The sequence below is a fragment of the Notechis scutatus genome, chromosome 1 (assembly GCF_049901735.1).
Source record: "Notechis scutatus isolate UNSWTSFEM ecotype Mainland chromosome 1, rNotScu1.2, whole genome shotgun sequence".
NCBI classification, from domain to species: domain Eukaryota; kingdom Metazoa; phylum Chordata; class Lepidosauria; order Squamata; family Elapidae; genus Notechis; species Notechis scutatus.
The window spans coordinates 95,301,130-95,322,400 of NC_142009.1; the positions used below are offsets into that span (position 1 = coordinate 95,301,130).

A 21,271-nucleotide genomic window follows, 5' to 3' on the forward strand; every position below is an offset into this window, starting at 1 on the left:
TCGCGGGCTCTCGCGCCTGGCCCCGAGCCGTGCCGCGGAGGGGAAGCCCGGCGGGCGAGTGGGCAGGCGGGCTGCTTGGAGGAGGTGACCCGGCGGCGCTCCGGGCTTCCCTCTGCCGTGCGGCTGGGCGAGGCGCGAGCGCCTGCGAGTTAAAATGAAGCCGAAAGTTGCTGGGAAGTTGCTCAGTTTTTCGGGCTTTGCAAAGGCAAAGTTTGCAGGCTGGAGCGTCTTCCCGCCGAGGAGCGGGAAGGGTTCCACCCGATGGGTGGGGCGGGCTGCTTGGAGCGGGCTGCCGTGCGGCTCGGGCGAGGCACGGCGCCCGCGAGTTAAAAGGAAGCCGAAAGTTGCTGGGAAGTTGCTCAGGTGCTGGGAGCAGGCTTTTAAAGTGCCGCCCGAGCAAAGTTTAAGCAGCCCACCCGCCCGCCGGGCGGAACCCTTCCCGCTCCTCGGCGGGAAGACGCTCCAGCCTGCAAACTTTGCCTTTGCAAAGCCCTGGAAAATGGAGCAACTTCCCAGCAACTCGGCTTCGTTTAACTCGTGGGCGCCGCGCCTGGCGGAGGGGAAGCCCGGAGCCTCCTCCAAGCAGCCTGCCTGCCTGCCCGCCGGGCTTCCTTCCGCCGCGCAGCTCGGGGCCAGGCGTGAGCGCCGCGAGTTAAAGGAAGCGAAAGTTGCTGGGAAGTTGCTCGGATTTCCGGGCTTCCAGGCTTAAACTTTGCTCGGGCGGCACTTTAAAAGCCTGCTCCCAGCACCCGAGCAACTTCCCAGCAACTTTCGGCTTCCTTTTAACTCGCAGGCGCTTGCGCCTGGCCCTGAGCAGCGCGGCAGAGGGGAAGCCCGCTGGGCGGGCAGGCTGCTTGGAGGAGGCAACCCGGCGGTGCTCCGGCAGCAGCAAGAGGCAGTTGCACCCGGACTCCGCTCAGGTGTCCGGCTGGGGCTGTCAGGAGTTGCTACCGCCGGCGCAGCTCCGTGCGGCTCCAGTCCCGCGTTGCCTTGGGAAGGAAAAGGCAAAAGCAGGAGCTGCTGAGCCTGAGCCTCCGGTGCCGCTGCTCCCGTTGCAAAGCACCGCCGCGGCTCTTCCTTTTTGCCTTTCCCTTCCCGAGACAACGCGGGACTGGAGCCACGCGGAGCCGCCGGCGGTAGCAACTCCTGACTCAGAGGGCCTCCGAGGGGAGGGAGCCTCCGAGGGGAGGGGAAGGAGGAGAAGGGGGGAAGGGGGCGATTCCCAAAAATCTTGTGCTGACCCGGCCCGTCTGTCAAATTTTAAAAGTCAATGTGGCCCCGAGCCAAAAAGTTTGCCCACCCCTGCTCTAGAGGGTCTTCCAGAATAAAGACCAAATCGTCCGCAAAGGCTTGCAATTTAAATTCCTCCTTTTTAACTTTCATTCCTTTTATATTTGTATTCTCTCTAATATTTCTATTTAATACTTCCAAAGTCAATACAAATAACAAAGGGGATAGTGGACATCCTTGTCTTGTGCCTTTTTTAATATTGATAGAGTCTGTAAATTCTCCATCTATCATCACTTTTGCTGTTTGCTTATAATATATAGCTTCTATTGCTTGAATAAATTTTCTAGCAAAACCCATCTGTTCCAATAATAATAACATAAATCTCAATTCACGTTATCAAATGCCTTTTGAGCATCTAAAAATATCAAAGCCATTTGCTTTTCAGGGTGTGCCTCATAATATTCCAAAGTGTCCAAAATTACTCTCATGTTGTCTTTAATTTGTCTCTTTGGTAGAAATCCATTCTGATCAGAATGAATAAAATTATTTAAGTATTTTTAAGCCTTTCTGCCAAAATTGAAGCAAATATTTTATAATCTGCATTCAATAAAGAGATAGGTCTATAATTCTTAATTTGTGATGGATCAGTCCCTTCTTTTGGAATAAGCGTAATATAAGCTTCTGACCATGTTTTAGGTATTTTCTTATTTATCATAACTTCATTCATAATTTCTAACAATGAAATACTCAATGATTCTTGTAATGTTTTATAAAATTCTGCCGGGAAACCATCTGGTCCTGGTGCTTTCCCGTTATTCTGTCTATTAAGTGCTTCAGTTAATTCCATCATTGTTATAGGATTTTCCAACATTTTCCCAGTTTCATCAGATATCTTGGGTAGGTTGGCATTTTGTAAATACTGTTTAATTTTCCCTCATCAAAATCCTCCTGCTTATATAATTGCGTATAAAAATCTCGAATAATTCTCTTTTTCTCCTTATTACCATGACAGACTAGACCCTGTTCATCCATTAACTGTAGTATTCTCCTTGATTCTTTCTCTTTTCTCAATTTGTATGCTAACCATCTACCTGGCCTGTTTGCATCCTCAAAATAGTTCTGTTTAGCACTTCTAATTTTTTGTGCCAATTCTTCTTTCTCTGTTTGATCCATTTTATGTTTAATTATATCCATTTTAAATTTAATATCTTTTTTCTGTGGCATTCTCTGTAATTCTTTTTCCAATTTTTTATAATCATCTTCTAAAGTTTTAATCATTTGCCTCTTTCTAATATTTTTTTCTTTGTGTATTCCATTATCAATCCTCTTGCATATGCCTTCATTGTGTCCCAAACATTCTGTATTGAAGTATCTTCTTTTCTGTTTTCATTAAAAAAGAAGGCCAGTTCTTTTTCCATCCACTGTGTAAAATCTTTTTCCTTTAAAATAGTATTATTTAATGTCCATCTAGATCTTCTTTTTGTCCTTTCCATTTAATTGTCATTGGGTTATGATCTGCCCATGTACTTGTTTCAATATTTATTTCTTGGATATTAGATAATAATTCTGTTGACGTCCACATCATATCTATTCTGGACCATGATGAATGTCTATTCGAGTAGAAAGTATATTGTTGAGTTTTAGTATTTCTTTCTCTCCATATATCTTTTAGATTTAGTTCCTCTATCATTTCAAAAAAGGATTTAGGGAGGATCTTCCTATTTTGTCGTGTTATTTTTGCTGTGTAGTCCAATTCATTGTCTACAATTCCATTAAAATCTCCCATTATAAATATATTAGCGTAGTCCAATTCAATTATTTTCATATGTAATTTTTTATAGAATCTTTTTGTTTATCATTCGGAGCATAGATTGCAACCAAAAGTATCTTTCTATTGTTATCCACTATTTCAACCATTAGTACTCTTCCATCTTCATCAGTATAAATCAATTTTGCTGAAATGGTTTCTTTAATATACAATACCACTCCTCTTTTCTTACACTGGGCCAAAGAAGTAAAAATTTTCCCTATTTTTGGTCGCACCAATAATTGTTGATGTTGTTTTTTAATGTGTACTTCTTGTAAGCAAATTATATCAAATTTTAATTTCTCTATTTTATGAAAAGTTTTCCTTCTTTTAGTTGCTGAATTCAGTCCATTTATATTCAAAGAAATCAATTTTTTTTCCTCCATAGTTATGATTTATATTTAGGTCTAACGGCTCTCGTTGATCTTACTTCACGTTGTTCTTTAGTCTCCACTTGTCCACCTACTGCACCTTCTTCTTTTCCCATCTCTATTTGGTCCTCTTGAAATTCAGTTAAGGTAGTCTCTTCTTCTATCTCTGTTTCTCTTCTTTTAAAAAATTCCTTATAAAACGATTCTGCTTCATCAATTGAGCCAATTCTGTATCTCTGTTCTTTCCATGTAACCATTAATCCTTCTGGAATCAACCATCTGTAATTCACCTCCTTTTCCAATAATACTTTAGTCAGGAAACGATATTCTCTCCTCATCTCTCTAATTTTTCTGGGTACTTGTTTTAAAACCCCAATCTCTTTATCTCCATATTTCAATGTCTTCTCTCTTGCCGCTTGTAATATCTGTGTTCTGATAGATTTTTTAGTAAATCTAACATGAACTTCTCTTGGTAACTTATTCCTCGATGCATATCTTGTAAAAACTCGGTATATCTCATCTATTCCATCCATCATTTTTTCCTCTGTTATTTCCAAAGCTCCAGCCAAGATTTCTATCATTACTGCAGCAAGATCTTGTCCTTTTTCTTCCTCTATATTTTGAAATCTGAGGTAATATTCTGATCTATCCATCTCCCACTTCACCATCTCATTCTTGTTTTGTTCAAGCGTTGTCACTCTGTCATCAATATTTCCAATTTTCTCATCTTTTGATTGTCTTTCTCTTCCAGTTTTTGCAATTTCTCATCTCTTTGATTGTCTTTCTCTTCCATTTTTGCAGTCTCTCATCATACTTCGCCATCATCTGTTGGATGTTTTCAATTTTTGTTCAATACTCCCCATCCTTTGTTCAATACTCATTTTAAGTTCTTGAATTCCTTGCATAACCGTCGTTAGATCCGTTTGTCCTTTATCTTGCTTCGCCATTGTTGAAAGTCGTCCTCCAGTTGATGGGGAGGGAGGAGCAGAAGTTGATGCGCCAGAAGGTAGGACTTTCTTACTCATTTGAATAACTCAGAATCTTCCCACTCTTTTAATCCAGTTGGCAGCGTAACAATTATAATCCAGTTAGGGAAAGGAAAAACGTAAAAAAGAAAAATCAGTAAAAAAAAACAAAAAACCCAAGATTTAAAAAAGGAAAAAAGTTTCAAGGAAAAAAGAAAAATTTCTTTCTTCAGGTTCTTCTAGACCTTAATCCTCAGTTGCAATAGTCAAAAGGAGAGTAAAACCCAGTAATATTAAAAATAACAATAATAATAAAAGAAAAAGAAAAGAAAATTCTTCAGGTTCTTCACACCTTAATCCAATTGCGAAATCTCAAGAAAAAAAAACATGGCCACAAAAAAAGAGTATATACATACAAAGATAAAAAAAAGCAAAAGTCCCCCCAAAAAAAAAAAAAAAAAAAAAAGAAACAATATTCTGAGGCTTTCCCTTTAGAGAGAAAAAAATGAAAAATAATAATAGTAATAAGCAAAAGTGTACAAATATTACAAAATACTATAGGGTTAAGGAGGAGGGATAAAAGCTAACAACAAGTAAAGCAAAAATCACACTGCATTTTATTTAAACATCCAAGGCTCTTATTATGGCTTCTCCACAAGTTTCAAAGCCAAGCTTCAAACATTCAGTTGATTGTAGAAATCCCAAAGAGACACCTGTGAAAACATTCTCCAGAGTTCCTCTCTCTAGCTTATCAACTCAGTGTCCTTGGGAGAGAGTTTCTCACAGTTCTCTCAACTTCAAGTAAAGTATTTCCAAGCCTCTAGTTGGCAGTGTTGCAGAGTTACAAAGTTTCTCAACTCCACTCCCCTTCTTCCTCCCCCCCAAAAATAGAAAAGAAAATATGTATATATATATGTGTATATTTAAAAAAAAGAAAAAATTACTAAAGGAAGCCTCTATTAAAAATATAAACAGTCAAAAAGGGAAGGTAATTATAGAAAAAAAAAAAAAACCAGTCTGGTCACAATTACTAATCACAATAGAAGTTCGCTAGAAAAAAAAAGTAAAAAGCCAAGCCTCATTTTGACATCTCCTAAAAATCGCCACTAAGTCCATCTTATCAAATTCTGTCAAAAATCTTACAGATTCCTTCTTCTTCTAGGGTGTCCTTATCCCAAATAAAAAAATAAATCTCACCAGCCGATACACTTTCTCTTTCTTTCTTCTCTTCCTTTCGGAGCTGTCCCTGCTTCAGCAGCTTAATGGCTGCCTCTCCGCCGATGGTAAAGGGGCTTCTTCTGGATCCACCAGGGACTTGCGGTGTCCCTGTGATCAACAGAACGCGCCCCTTACTATCACCGTCTCTACGGGACGGTTTAGGTCCGTTGGGACCGACCAGGGGCGAAGATATCAGCTGTAACTTCGGAGCCCCGAAATTACAGCTGTAACGCGGCGACGTGACTCCGCCTTCTCCCAGTAGTTCAGATTCTTGTAGAGAGCTTATGCTTGCAATAAATCTTTATACTTATCTGTCTGAATCTCCCCGGCACTTGGGGAAGCCAGATTCATTTAACAACTGTGTTACGAACTTAAAAACTGCAATGATTCACTTACCAACTGTGGCAAGAAAGGTCATAAAATGGGGCAAAGCTCGCTTAATAATTGTCTTGCTTAGCTACATACATTCTGGGCTCAATTGTGGTGTAGGTTGAGGAATGCCTGTAGTACAGAAATTGGCCATTTTCTGAGAAACAGCAGAGGACCAATGTGATAACTGCACAATTCATTCAGCTTGCTTACGTTGCTCAAAATAGGCACCATGTGGATGACAGTGACACTACAATGAGAACAGTACATGAGTATATGGCCTCCAATGTTTACTTCATCTTTGCAAGGGCAGATGTAATGAGAATAAGTTACAATATCTGTCCTTTAATACAGCGGCCCCTAACCTTTTGGGCACCAGGGACCGGTTCCATAGAGGGCGATTTGGTGGTTTTGCACGCTGCCTGTATCCCACACGTGTGCACAGATGGGGCTTTTCTCGCTTTTGCGGTTTGGTTCCTGGTGGGCCACAGACAAGTGCTGATCTGCGGCCCAGGGGTTGGGGACCCTTGCTTTAAGAGATATAGGTAGGTAGAGCATGCCACATAAAAGCTCTGTTTGTTCATAGATATGAATTTATAAAGAAAATGGGATTTTTTTTCTGCAACTATCAGGGACTGGTGAATTAAACAATGGGACTCTCAGTACGGCTGAAACCAAACCAGTCTCCAGATACAAAACTGCATTTCATACACAGTGGAGGATTGTAAAGATGGCCCTTAGGAATTCTGAATGAGCCACCTCAAATAGACTGATTTCTGCAAATGTGTACCTGGGCTCATACTACAGCAGCCAAGCCACTGATATAAGCCACAAATGCATCTCAAATGCATCTCAGTTACAGGTGATATACAGGTGAAACTCGAAAAATTAGAATATCGTGCAAAAGTTCATTTATTTCAGTAATGCAACTTAAAAGGTGAAACTAATATATGAGATACACTCATTACATGCAAAGCAAGATAGTTCAAGCCGTGATTTGTCATAATTGCGATGATTATGGCTTACAGCTCATGAAAACCCCAAATTCACAATCTCAGAAAATTAGAATATTACATGCAATCAATAAAACAAGGATCGTACATAGAACAATATTGGATCTCTGAAAAGTATAAGCATGCATATGTACTCAGTACTTTTGCAGCAATTACTGTCTCAATGCAGCGTGGCATGGAAGCTATCAGCCTGTGACACTGCTGAGGTGATATGGAAGACCAGGATGCTTCAATAGCGGCCTTCAGCTCTTCTGCATTGTTTGGTCTCATGTCTCTCATCTTTCTCTTGGCAATGCCCCATAGATTCTCGATGGGGTTCAGGTCAGGCGAGTTTGCTGGCCAATCAAGCGCAGTAATCCCATGGTAATTGAACCAGGTTTTGGTGCTTTTGGCAGTATGGGCAGGTGCCAAGTCCTGCTGGAAAATGAAGTCAGCATCCCCATAAAGCTCGTCTGCGGAAGGAAGCATGAAGTGCTCCAAAATCTCCTGGTAGATGGCTGCATTGACTTAATGAAGCACAGTGGACCAACACCAGCAGATGACATGGCTCCCCAAATCAACACAGACTGTGGAACCTTCACACTGGACTTCAAGCATCTTGCAGATTCTGGGTCCTTGGTTTCCAAATGAGATGCAAAAGTTGCTCTCATCAGAAAAGAGGACTTTGGACCACTGAGCAACAGACCAGTTCTGTTTTTCTTTAGCCCAGGTAAGACGCTTCTGATGTTGTTTGTTGTTCGGAGCGGCTTGACAAGAGGAATACAACATTTGAAGCCCATGTCCAGGATCCGTCTGTGTGTGGTGGTTCTTGATGCACTGACTCCAGCCTCAGTCCATGCCTTGTGAAAGTCCCCAACACTTTTGAATGGCCTTTTCCTGACAATCCTCTCCAGGCTGCGGTCATCCCTGCTGCTTGTGCATCTTTTTCTTCCACACTTTTCCCTTCCATATAACTTTCTATTAATGTGCTTTGATACAGCACTTTGGGAACATCCAACTTCTTTTGTAATTACCTTTTGAGGCTTTCCATTCTTATGGAGAGCGTTAATGATGGTTTTCTGCACAACTGTCAGGTCAGCAGTCTTTCCCATGATTGTGCTTCCTATTGAACCAGACTGAGAAACCATTTAAAGACTCAGGAACCCTTTGCAGGCGTTATGGCTTAATTAACTGATTAGAGTGGGACACTTTGAGCCTAGAATATTGAACCTTTTCACAATATTCTAATTTTCTGAGATTGTGGATTTGGGGTTTTCATGAGCTGTAAGCCATAATCATTGCAATTATGACAAATCATGGCTTGAACTATCTTGCTTTGCATGTAATATTAGTTTCACCTTTTAAGTTGCATTACTGAAATAAATGAACTTTTGCACATATTCTAATTTTTTGAGTTTCACCTGTGATGACTGCTAAAGTGAATAAAATGAAGAACGACAGGAAAATATATAGAACAATTTTGATATTAAAACAGAATAAATCTCCAATTTTCTACTTTGTTTTCTCACTCTGCATAATACCCGATTGCTGGTCAGCACAAATCTGTAGGGCTGAGAGAAAAGACAAGCTATATCTCACTGGAAAGAGAAGAAAATAAGCATAACACCAGGTTGTAAATTTCCACCAGGAATGCTGCTCTTCCAATCTCCGTGAGTCATTTCTTTTCGACTGCTCTGAGTTTTGAGAAGGGTGTCTTCAAGTTAGGATTGAAACATGATCTTACATAGCAGAAGGAAAAAGAAGGAAAAGAAAGAAGGGGGAGAGAGAGAAAAAGAGAGAGAGAGAGGGAAAGAGAAAAAGAAAGAGAGAGAGAGAGAGAGGAAAAAAGAGAGAGAGAGAGAGAGAGACAGAGAAAGAAAAGATCTGCCTTCTGGGCTTTCTTTCTGAGTGCCTCCGCAGAGGGCAGTATGAATAAAAGATGATGTACTGTATTTTACAGTTGCGGCGGAAGACAACTTGGCACAGCCAGCCCCGCTCGCCTGCTGAAATCCTTAAGTTACAGCGAGGCAAGCGCGGACGGGGAGGTGAGGGAAAAGGGCCGGGACAATTCCCACGAACGCTACTCGGGTGAACGGCGGAGGCTCATTGGAAGAACAGTGCTAATCTCACTCCTCCCCCTTTCCTGCCCGAAGCGCCGGCCTTCGAGGGGAGGACCCGAGAGAGCAGGAACTTCGCGGAGCGCCTCGGGTGTTTTTTTTCCTCTTCATGTCGGCGGCAGAACCATTATGCTCTCGCTCCCATCATGAGCCGCTGGTCTGCTTCCCAAGGAGTCGTCCTAACAGCGTATCATCCCAGCAGCGGGAGCCGCCGACGCCGCTCCCTCCAGGACGCCCAAGAGGCGCCGGGAGCCAATGCCGAGGAAAATGCCGAAGCGTCCCCCTTAAGGTAAGAAGGGCTGGCACTCTCACGCGATCTCGCTTGAAAAGGGGAAGCCTGCTAGCCGGGTGTCCGGGTGGCGTAAGACCCGGGGCTCGCGTACCTGTTGACGTAGGCGGGGCCGCTCGGAGCCAGGTACGACGGACTTGGCCGCGGTGTGCCGTGAATCATATGACCAAAGTTTTAAGTGTCAGAAGAAAGTTGGAAGAGCAACCTCGAGGGGTGGTGCAGATGGACCCTGTAGGCGAGCGTGCAACAAATGTGCGTTGCGAATAACCTCCGTTGCTTACTAAATAATAATACTGCCTGCAGGAGTAACTCGTAATCAACCACGCTATGTCGCCTTCTCAGATGGTCTGCGGGGCGTAAAGCTTTTTTTTTTTTTTGGCTCCGAAAATGAGGCAGCTGAGGAAGCTTTGGATTCGCATGTGTCAGCAACAGCCGTCTAAACACATTCTTTCTCTGATAGTTAACTCCCAAATCTGCTTCCAGATGTATTTTCCCCTACTTGTATTAAAGTAATTCTACACACCAGAAAATACTTTCCTGTAACCAAGGGGATTCAGCAATATAGTGGGTGAGCAAGTATTAAAGAGTGTGTGCTAGTCTACTCAGTTTCTCCCCACAGGGGAAAAAAGCAATTTCCTAGATTACATTAAAATGCAAATTAGTTGTATCAAAAAGTTAAATAAGATTCCTTTTAAAGTGCAAGCTTAATTTTTTTCTAACCAATAGTATGACTGTCACTTAAAATCCCTTTCACATAGTTTTCAGAGGTGCAGTCGACTTTCCTGGTATGTGTACTTTGCTTCACAAAGCTCCTCCCCCTGCCACCTTATTTTCCCTTAATGATCTCATTTTTTTCTTTCTTCCTCTCTCTGAATTGATAGTGTATGAAAAATACTGGTTGCATACAATTTTGTTCAGAAAAAAAAAAACCTTGCCTCAGAGACAGATAAATTAATCCAGTTGTTGCAAGACATTTGGGTGGGAAAAGGCTGGCATAATTTAAGTCATCAAGACTGGGATATAATCCATTCTGTTATGGAGAGGTAGTTTATTCTCTGCGTAATATTGGTACTGTGCAATGTTCTGTATTTCTTCAAGCTTCAAAAAGATGGACTTGATATCATCATCATCATCATCATCTCCTTTTAATGACCCCCAAAAGGTAGACTTTGCCTGGGGCTTGCATGCATGCACAAATGGCTCTGCTCATGTCATAGGTTCGCCATCACGAGCATAAATCAACTGAGTGGCTTGCGCCTTCTTTCAGTCCCAGGAAAGAAGCAGTGGCAAACCACTTCTGAAAACATCTTGCCAAGAAAATTGCAGGGAGTTGTCCAGGCAGTTACCAGAAGTCAACAATGATTTGAAGACACCCAAAATAAAATAATATATGTAAGGGAAGAATTGTATACTTTTTAAGCTTTTTAAAGATAAGCTACTACGATATAATTCCTTCATTTTTATGGCATAAACACTTAAATATACAAACATATTTGGATTCTGTCAATGAGTTTACTCTCTTTTATATACTAAAAGTAATGTGCATGGAGTCTGTGCTGATTTAAAGCTAAAATGAAGGCTTTTCCAGTCATTTTAATGACTTCATCATTCCCAAGACAGGATGAAATTGGAAGACATTTACTTCAATGGAAAAATATAATGGAAAAAAACTCCCCAAATACTTAAATATTTTCACATTTTCTTTTACATTATAACTGCAGATGTATATTTAAGACTGCCTCTAAAAATAAGTTGAGACATTAGCATGAGTCTTTTCTTCAATACATCAATAATAGTTAAGGAAAGCAGTTATTTCATTGTGGTATGGTTTTTTCTGATGTGTCCAACTTTTGGTTTGAAACCAGGATGGCAGTATGAAGGAAATGACTGATATACTTGATGAAGTCAGCATTTGCATTGTTAAGGAGACATTTAGACCTGAGCTTCCGAAATTCACAAGCTTGCCAAAGTGTAATATTCTTTAGGATAGGAAGGAAGTGAAGGATCCCAAATGTGCTCTTGAGCTGCTGCATACTGTTTTCCAAGTTATCTTCCCACTCCAGCTATAAATCTCTGAAACTTATTAGTTGTGAGTTCCAAATGTCTCTTCTTACAAACTTGAGTTACAGCAAAGCAAGAAGTTGATGAAGCTCGAACTCTATATAAATGTGATATAAATGCAAATGTAAATAAAGTTTGTAGAACCTACTGTCTAAAGGGCGTTGAGTCAAAAGGATCATGGATCAGTGTTTTGAGGCATTCTTTCTGTTGCTGTTGTTATATTCAACCTGATTCAAAACATTTATGCAACAGAAAATGAAAACAAGCCCAGAAAGCAAAAATATATCTGATGATAGCAGTTCAAATTATAGACTTATGCATATCCAAAGTTGAGCTCCAAAAATAAATGATGGTATTGTGGTTTGATGTCCTGTGGAGTAGTGGAAGAGTTTAATATGTGGGTCCAAGAAAGAAGGATGTGCTGCATACTTTGTCTTTTATGGCAAGAGACATTCTCAGGAGTTATTTGGATATGAAAATAGTATAGATGTTTTTATCCTTTCCCCCCTAAAACATTAGAACTCCTTATTTTATTTAGTAAAGGGCTTTTCAGTTACAAATTTTGGGGTATCTTGCTTAGTTCAGTGAGACTAATTTTCATTGTTGTACATGGAACAATGCAAGCTCTCTACATTTCTTCAAGATAGTCTTTTGTTTTGCAGTTGCCCTGTCCCAGACACAAGATGTTATGATTGGTCCTCCCTCTGTTCCTTTTTTGTAACATCTGTGTTTTCCCTTCAATTTTCCAGTCTCTTGTTCTTTCTGCAAAAGAATGGATAGAAAAATGGAAACTGCACATTACCTGTTGATAGGTAGTGCTAAGAGCTGCCCATTTGGAGCTATTACTGGCCTTAGCAAAAAAATAAATAAACACAATTAGGTAGCCCATGACTCATTGAATCATTGTTTCAGAGATATTGCTTCTTCAATGCCTCCAACAATGACAGAGCTGCTAAGAGGGACTGCCTTCATTCGAAAAGTATAGCACAATCAAACATCGGTGCAGGAAATGTTTTAGGACATGTTATTTTATGTTATAATCTGTTTTATGATAATTTTATGTCATAAAATATTTTACAAAATTTGCCAAATTTCAATTCCCTGGGTGGCATAGATCCATATTTTGGACACATTCTATAAGTTAGCACATTTGAAATATCTTGGTTCAAAAATTGTTGTCCTAATGATGCACCCTTTTGCCCAGTTAAAGGTTATAGGAACTAAAGTTTTAGTAGCATATAGATAAGATGCTTGGAAAAATTAAAAACTTTCTCTTAATCTTCACCCCACTCAAAAGTTACAGTGCCTATTCATCTTTCATAATGATCAGATAAGGAAGTAAAGAAGGTTACAATAAAAAAGTAATAGATATATGGCAAAAATCGAAACTGAAGTTTTCATGCTGAAGGTTTCTTTACAATTATAGTAGGATTATGCTCTGACTAATTTTTGCTATCATTATTTTTGTTATGCTTGATGAATTTAATAATACATTAATTATGTTTAGATTTTATTATTTTAATTACTGTAGTTTATTAATGATTTTTTAAATTATTACATTACAAATTTTTAGTGGCTAGTTGTAAATCACTTTCAATCCATTTGAGAGTATGGAAAGATAAATAAACAAATGTTGCTTAATGTGACATTGTGGGATATAAAATCAATTTAATTTTCCTAGTAAAATAACCTTTAAATCTATTTTCTCTTTTCCTTTCTACTCATCTGTCCTTCCTTTATTTAGCAGTTAACTTTAGATTGTAAGTGTCTTGGACTGGGATCTGGCATCTTGTAATTTTAAAAATCCTGCGCATGTGGGTGACATATAATAAAAGATGCGTGAAAGTGAGAGTGAAATGGTCTAATGAATGGTTTTTCAAAGTGTATTCCATGGAACCCTAGAGAGTCTGTGAGATACTAAAGGGGAAAATAATTCTCATGTTCAAATTTCTATTACTAGAACTTGCCTTCTTATCAATAATTTTTTGCTTAAATGTGTCATTGATGGGACCTTAATTTCTTTCTTTTTTTAAAATAAATTTTATTGATTTTACAATTAAAACAAACCAACAACACATACATAAATGAAAGAGAGAAAAAGAAGAAAGGGAGAAGAAAATAGAAAGAAAAAAATAGAAAACAATTAAAAACATTCCCATCTTCAACAGTTTGTAAGACCTCTTTTTTATCCTTATTTTATGCTATATACACACACCTAATCCTTACATATATCTGTGTATCACTACTATGGATTTATCCTATCCTCTTGCCTTTTAGTGTGAAGTCTATCTTTGGTCTATCCATTTGTACCAGCAGTTCCAGCTGTTGAAGTGTCTTTATTTTTTAATGCCAAAGTTAATTTGTCCATTTCTGCACAACTTGAAATTTTTTGAATGATGATCTCCTCTGATGGAACATGAGGCTGCTTCCAACATTGTGCAAAAGCCAATCTGGCCTCTGTCAAAATGTGTATTATTATATATTTCACTTTTTTTGATATTTGTTTATCAAAGATCCCTAACAGAAAGGACTCTGGTTTGAATTCGATCTGTTCTCTTGTCATTTCTTCCAGCCAATTTCTAATTTTCTGCCAATATTTTTGAGCTTCTGTACAGGACCACCACATATGGAAAAAAGTTCCCTCTTTTTTTTTTGCATTTCCAGAGTTCGGACTCATATTGGGGTGCATCTTCGCTAATCTCGAAGGAGCAAGGTGCCATCTATAAAACATTTTATAGCTGTTTTCTTTCTATGCTACCGATTTTGTAATTTTATTATTTCTATCCCAGACCTTGTCCCATTCTGTTATGGTGATGCTATGTCCTATATTCCTACTCCAGGCTATCATGTTCCCTTTTACAATTTCTTCTTCTAATTCTACTTCTAATAAATAATTATAATTTTTTTTTGCCTGATCCTAATAAAATTTTATCTAATTGCTGGAGTTTATTGTTAATTCCAAATTCTTTCTTGTCCTGTTTATATCTACTTTGAATTTGAAGATATGCCCACTGATCAATTTTCTCCATATATCAATCAAATTTAACTCCTTCATCATTTCCATACATATCTTGGGAAGCTCTCCCTCCCCTTTGTTCTTCCCCCCATTACTGTGGTCTTTTTGATAATCAGCAATAGAATTAAAGTCTCCTATGATACAAATATTTCTTTTTTCCAATCCTACTATTTTTCCATAAAGATGCTTAAAAAACTCTTTTTGATCTCCGTTCGGGGCATAGATTACCACTAAGAGAATTGGGATGGCATTAATCCAGATCTGCAAAACCAGTGTTCTTCCCTCAGAATTCTACCATATTAAATCTGCTTTCAAATCCTCTTTAACATATACTGCAATCCCTTTCTTTTTCCCCATGTCTGCTGGTGCGGTAAATAGCTTCCCTAATTTCAGACATTCTAGGTATTTTTCATCTGTTTTCTTTATATGAGTTTCTTGTAGGCATATTATATCAGCATTTTGTTTGATTAGTTTAGCTATTATCCTTTTCTTTTTTATCATCGAGTTTAAACCATTTATATTAATTGATAGTAGTTTCTTTTCTTCTTCCATTTAATTAATTCTGTTTCGCTCTTTGTCTTGTAATGGCTCCAGTCTCTCCTTGTGCCTGAAGATGTGTCCTACTTTCTTCTCTGTCCTGATGTAGATGAGTATTTCCTTGATTTCCTAAAGTTCCACCTCTGTTCTTATGATAGCCTTGATCTTCCTGGGAGTTTGTTTCCAGTTCCTCCTTACTGCTCTGGTCTTCCGGACCTACCAATCGCTCATAAAATTCCTGGGCCTTTTCCATGGAGTCTATTTTAATTTTCCTTTCATTACAAAAAACTAACATCCCCTCTGGGATTAACCATTTAAATACTATTCTTTTCTGATTTAGGTCAGCTGCTAAGAACTTGTAGTCTTGTCTTTGTTCTCTTACTCTTCTTGGTATTTGTTTGAGAATCAAGACTTCTTTACCTTTATACGTGATTGTTTCATCTCTTGACATCCTATATATGATATCCCGGACACTCCTTCTCGCAAATCATATATGGACTTCTCTTGGGCATTTGTGGCATCTCGCATAATTAATGCTAATCCTGTAAACTTCATCAAACTCCCTTAAGATGTCATCTTTATCCTTTTCCAATAGTTCAGCCAGTATTCCCGCCATTAGTTGTTCCAGGTCTTCTTCTTTGGATTCCACTACATTTTGGAATCTCAAGTATGTAGCAGCCTTGTCCATCTCTAGGTAGACCAGTGAGTCCTCCATTTCTTTTCTCACATTCTTTAATTCTACCTCTTAACTGGTTACTGGAGTATAAGTACTTATATATAAAAATATTATCACTGTATTATTTTAAATCCAAATTCTAAATCACATATATAATTTTGTAAGGTCTATGCTCAGCCTCTATACATAACTTCATGAATATATATATATATATATATATATATATATATATATATATATATATATATATATATATATATATATATATATTCTTAAGTTTTTTATGGTACTTACATGTATGGCCTTCAGCTTTGTTCGGTATTTTCCACGTCATAGTAGTGGTGCTTTTAAAGTTGTAGCAATGTTTCAGCAGAATCTCATCTGCCATCATCAGGCTTCTGTATTATTCTTAAACACAAACAGTATTACATTCATCCCCAAGTGGATTAATTGTGCTCACACAATAAATTATAATATTAATACATAAAATTCTATACTTATTAATTAAATAATACTTAATGTTCTTACTATTTTCCCTATATATCTAATCAAAGTATAACTATCACTATTATTAATAAATCAATTAAATCAATTAATTCAATTATTTAACAATCAGTTACAACAATCAATTTTCCGTTCCCCAGTATGCATATTTATAATCATTATAAAGAGAGGATAAAGAAGGAGAGATAGTTCATCATAGCGCCAGATGGTGAGGGAAAAAGAAGAAAAAAAATTGAGCAAATGTATACAGAAAAAAGGGAGTAAAAAAAGGGGGAAAAGGAATTTTGAAGTAAGTTTTTAGCTTTCCATCTCTAAGTTTGAGAGCTTTCACTCCAAACGCACCGGAAGTGGGGAGGTAAAAAATGCCGAGTAGTGACTGCAATTACACGGTATCTCCACACATTCGGAAGCTTCCACTTTTACTTTTTGTCTTAGCGTTCCTATGTTCAATTTTCCTGATTTTCTTCAGATGGAACCATCTCCTCAATTAGATCAGTATGCTCCCTAAAGGGCTGTTAAGTGGTTTATATCAGTTATATTGTTACGATAGCTTCAGGGTTTCTAAATATCGCCTGTGGCGCCACACTGTCTCTGTTCCATCAGCTCCGATCTTCCCGTCTCCGCTTTAATAAAGTCTTTCAGAATAAAAATCAAATGAGATAGTCCAAATCCTCCACAACTTCCAGGCACCTTCCAGCCGCTAGTCTCCCAACCTCGTAAACTTCCCTTTTTACTCGTTATTGTCCTCTCTCTCTCTTCTGTCTGCCAAGCCCTTTCACTTTCACTTGCCTCACATCCACTTTTTGGCCACTTTCTTTTAGGGCTCTAGACAGACACTTGTAACAGCTGTATAAAAGTCTATGGCATTCCAATCCTCCTCTCTGCCGCTAATTTTCTCTGCCACACTCTTCCCCAATGATCTCACAAACTGTCACTCACTCGCTTCTTTACATCGGTGGCAGTCCGGACTTCGGAGCCGCCATTGATAGGGGGCTGTTTCTTGCTCGTTGGGCTCTGGAGGGCTCCTCTTCACTGCAGGGGGGTTGCCTTCACCACACTGCAACCTGACTCTCCCCCACGCTGGCACGAATCTCTCCGGGACTCGTGCACCCTCAAAGGATCGCGCCAACCACAAAAAGAGATTAACTGAAACCACAGACGGGCTTCTGCACCTCTGCTCGTCCTTGCTTTGCCACCAGAAGTCCACGATGGGACCTTAATTTCATGAAAAAGATTCATTGTCTTGTTATAAATATGGCTGTAGGAGAAGAGCAGGCAGAGCTGGGGGCGGGCAGAGTTAAACGAGTCATCAGCCTAGAGTATTATGTTCTCACAAATGGTCTAAGCCAGAGGTAGGGAAACTTGGCTCTTTTATCACTTATGGACTTCAACTCCCAGAATTCCTGAATGAGCCATAAAAGTTTCTTCATCCCTGGCCAACTGGTTTTTCAGTTGTGGGGGAAATTAATTTTTGGCCTGAACGGGACTGTTTACTATACAAATGTAGGGCATATACTACATTTGTATAGTAAACAGTCCCATTCAAGTCAAAAATTGATTTCCCCCACAACTGAAAAACCAGTAGCCCAGGGATGGGGAACCTTTTATGGCTCATTCAGGAATTCTGGGAGTTGAAGTCCATAGTGATAAAAGAGCTAAGTTTCCCTACCCCTGGTCTAAGCCAACCCCTCATGATTTCTGTTGACCTTGATCTCGTGCCAATTTAGTATTGAACTTTAGTTGAGTAGGTTCTTGCACATAGCTTGCACAATTGGGACTTAAAGTATGGTCCTGATTCTTTGTGCCTGACAGTGGCAGCTATTATATCTGTCCCAGCTTTGTTTCAAAGAGGAGGAAATACCAGGATGAGTCCAATGAAAGTGGTGTGAAGACTAAAATGAAACCAGTCCATGGAATCTTTGGACTCAGTCTCTGATAAATGATGTAAAAGCCCTAAGCAGTCCCACTGTTGCTAATTGAAGAAATAAAGAATTGAATGGCAGATGACTTCCAGATTGTAGAGTTGGTCTCCCTAAGAGGAATGCCTCCCCAGGGATCAGAACCCTGATGAGTCATAATTGAATTTATGCGGGAATGACTCTGGTGCTTTGTATCATAAGGCAGTGTTAGAACTTGAGATTGTGCATTTCACCCTATTTAGCATTCTATGGACCATGACTTTTTTCTGGGATACATGAACCCTGACCACTTTTCGCTTTTATTCATTCATCTGATTTGTATAACTGCCCCCCTCACTTTGACATGAGACTTACAATAAAATAAATAACATGCATAATGTCAAAAATAAAAATAAAACACATGGCAGCTGGGAAGGTTCAGTATGATATTTCTTGTTTTGGGATCCACAGACTGGTTTAAATATTGCTTTGTCTGTAGAGCTTCTATGGGAAAGGATTGATTTGCTTAAAACCTTTATTTTCTGAATATTCCTTTTGGATCCCTACACTTGCATGGGGCAGAAGAACAACTAAGGGAAAGTTTGTACAATGCTAGGATCATAGTATAATCTTTGAGAAGGAAACCTCCCACCTCTCTCTCAGTGAAACTCTTAAGAAAGCTCATTACAAAGCAGTATGATGGAGTGTGGGGTGGTATTTCCTAAACAGGGTTTCCTATGTCTTTTCTCTTACAAATAGTGGTATCAAAAGCTGTTGCTTTACATTAGTTTGAAAATATGCAAATGTATTATAACTTTTTTGCATTGAAAAGGACAAACAATACAAATTAACATTATTTTGGAATAGATATTAGTGAATATGGGAAGCTACATATTTTAAAAGGCATTGTATCCTCTTCTGAGAATCTTAAAATAGTTATCACCAAAGGAGTTATTTGTTCCTTCCTGCAACAAAGCAAATCTGTTTCCTCTAAACAGCAATGACTTCCTCATCCTCAGAAATAAGGTACATATTTTCAAAAGCATCTATGATATGGCAGGGACAGTGGTAATGTAAATAACTGGAAAATGCATTCAGTCACATTCAATCATAGTAGAAAGATTATATGGAACTATTAGAATCCTTTGCTTGTGTTATACAGAAGTATGCAAGGAGACATGATTATCAGGAAGATACCATTTTTATTCACTAAAATTGCTCGATGTGCATAATTATTAAGTGTTGTCTGAACAAATGACTTCATCTGTTAGCTTAAAACACACAACTTCTCATAATTAGAGAGTAAATAATGCATGTTTCATATCAACCAGTATAATAGTCCATATATCGTTGCATGAAAGTGGTGGAATGCAAGGGAGCAACTTTGGTTTGGAGTTTAGGTTTAGAGATCACATGCTGTTCATGGGCTGAGGATTGCTCACTTCCAGTATATAGAGGGAATGTTTCTGCACATTTATTATACAATATATACTTTTATATACTCAGGAATAAAGAGATTTCCTGAATTAATTTTGCATAACGGCTTTGCCCAGTTCTTGTATCCTTGTCATCTAGTGAGGTTTTGGGTCTCCTGTCATTAGTATTCTGAGCTCTGCAATTAGTGCTTAGTTGTGCACAACTGGAACTAGAAGAACACCAAAGCTTATATATTCATGGCCTTTATCTGAATAATTAAAATATGTAGCTAATGGCTATAAATGTTGATGTCTTTCCATTGTATCCAAATATTTTAACTATTAACATTTAAATAGTTCATATTTTAACTATTAACATTTCTCTATTAACAAAAATAGAGAAAATGTAATGTATAATTGTAATTTTTAGTTTGTAATTCTATAGTTTTTTTATAGAAACTACATCAGATTTATAAATCTTAGTACTAAAGGAATATGGTATGTCTAAGCAAATCAGTTCACAAATCTGGTCTATATATCCAGGGAAGAGGTTTCTAAAGAAAAACTATCCTTTTTGTGTTTCTTTAAACATTGATACCTGAGCTTGCACTGAAACTATTTGCAGAATTCTTGAAAGAAGTGTGTCTAATGAGATTAGGTTTTGTTTACCACATTTAATACAAGAGAAAGGGATTATTGCTCATTTTCATTAAGCGATTTTTGGTAGAACAAGCACATTACCGATAAGTAACTTCTTTCATGTCATTTATTTTGGCTGATAAGGAGCGATATAAGAGACATGCCAATGACAAGCCTCAAGAGAAATTTCATATATAGATAGCAAACAATTCAAGAGAGTTTCTCTACAGGATAAATCAAGAAAAATATTCATTTTCTGAGTTATTTATATTTCAATATATGTATTATGTATATATGTATCTCTTCACTTAATAGTGTTAAGGCATTCAGTAAATTTTAGCAATTCAGAGATTTGAAATTAGCTATTCTTCACTATTTCTTGCTTGATATCCATTTGCAGTAAGTCGTATTCAATCTTGTGTTCTTCAAATATTTGACATTTTGAGAGTAGCATTCCAGTACCTCTGCAGGACGTCACATTGGAAAAGGGTAATGTGTACATATACTGGTAGAGCAATATCCTTTTATGAACAATAATTAATATTTTTAAATATTCAGGCTGTAATCTAGAATAAATTGAGCATGTCCAAAAGGATTGAATTTATTTTGCCCCTTGGGAAAATAGACATGCTGCGGCTGCACTTTCCCAGTGCCCCACATACGCACACTTCAAAACCACAATTAATAGTCAAATGCTTTAATCTTAATTAATGCAATAATTTCCATTATTGGCCTATGTTTTTTTTTTTGGTAGGATGGGGAGAAAATTGAGATCACATCCTTCAGAAGTAGAACATTTTACATTTACAGGATACTCTAACCTTTTCAGTGGTAGAAAACCAGGGGCCCTGCTACAGAGACCTTGGATCCTAACGGACTCTTGATCCTTTGAGGGATACTTCTATCAATTTGTATAATGATTAAGTAAAAGAATGGGAAGTAATAATCCTCAATTTAGGAATGTTTAACAGCAGTTCAAAGTTAGGATGGCCTCAGAAATAGTGACATATGGCCATTCAAGTTAATGATCATTTCATTATCCCTGCAGTCACAGGATCACAATTTGGGCATTTGGCAACTAGCTTGCATTTACGATGGTTGCAGTGTCTTGCGGTCAAATAATTGAAATTTGCAACCCTCCTAGCCAACTTCCAACAAGCAGTGTCA

The 21,271-nt window shown here is 38.5% G+C and overlaps 1 protein-coding gene across 2 annotated transcripts in view; it reads left to right on the forward strand.

The window, feature by feature from the left end:
* ARHGAP18 (Rho GTPase activating protein 18) overlaps window positions 1-21,271 on the forward strand; it is a 105,824-nt gene that overhangs the window by 24,516 nt on the left and 60,037 nt on the right. Inside the window, exon 1 of one of the 2 annotated variants that reach the window (XM_026666093.2) lies at window positions 8,967-9,358. The exons of the other annotated variant lie outside the window; for it this stretch is intronic. Within the exon in view, the coding sequence (XP_026521878.2) occupies window positions 9,216-9,358 (143 nt within the window). The 5' untranslated portion in view covers window positions 8,967-9,215. Of the gene's footprint in view, window positions 1-8,966; window positions 9,359-21,271 lie in introns of those variants that run through there. 2 annotated transcript variants of the gene reach the window in all.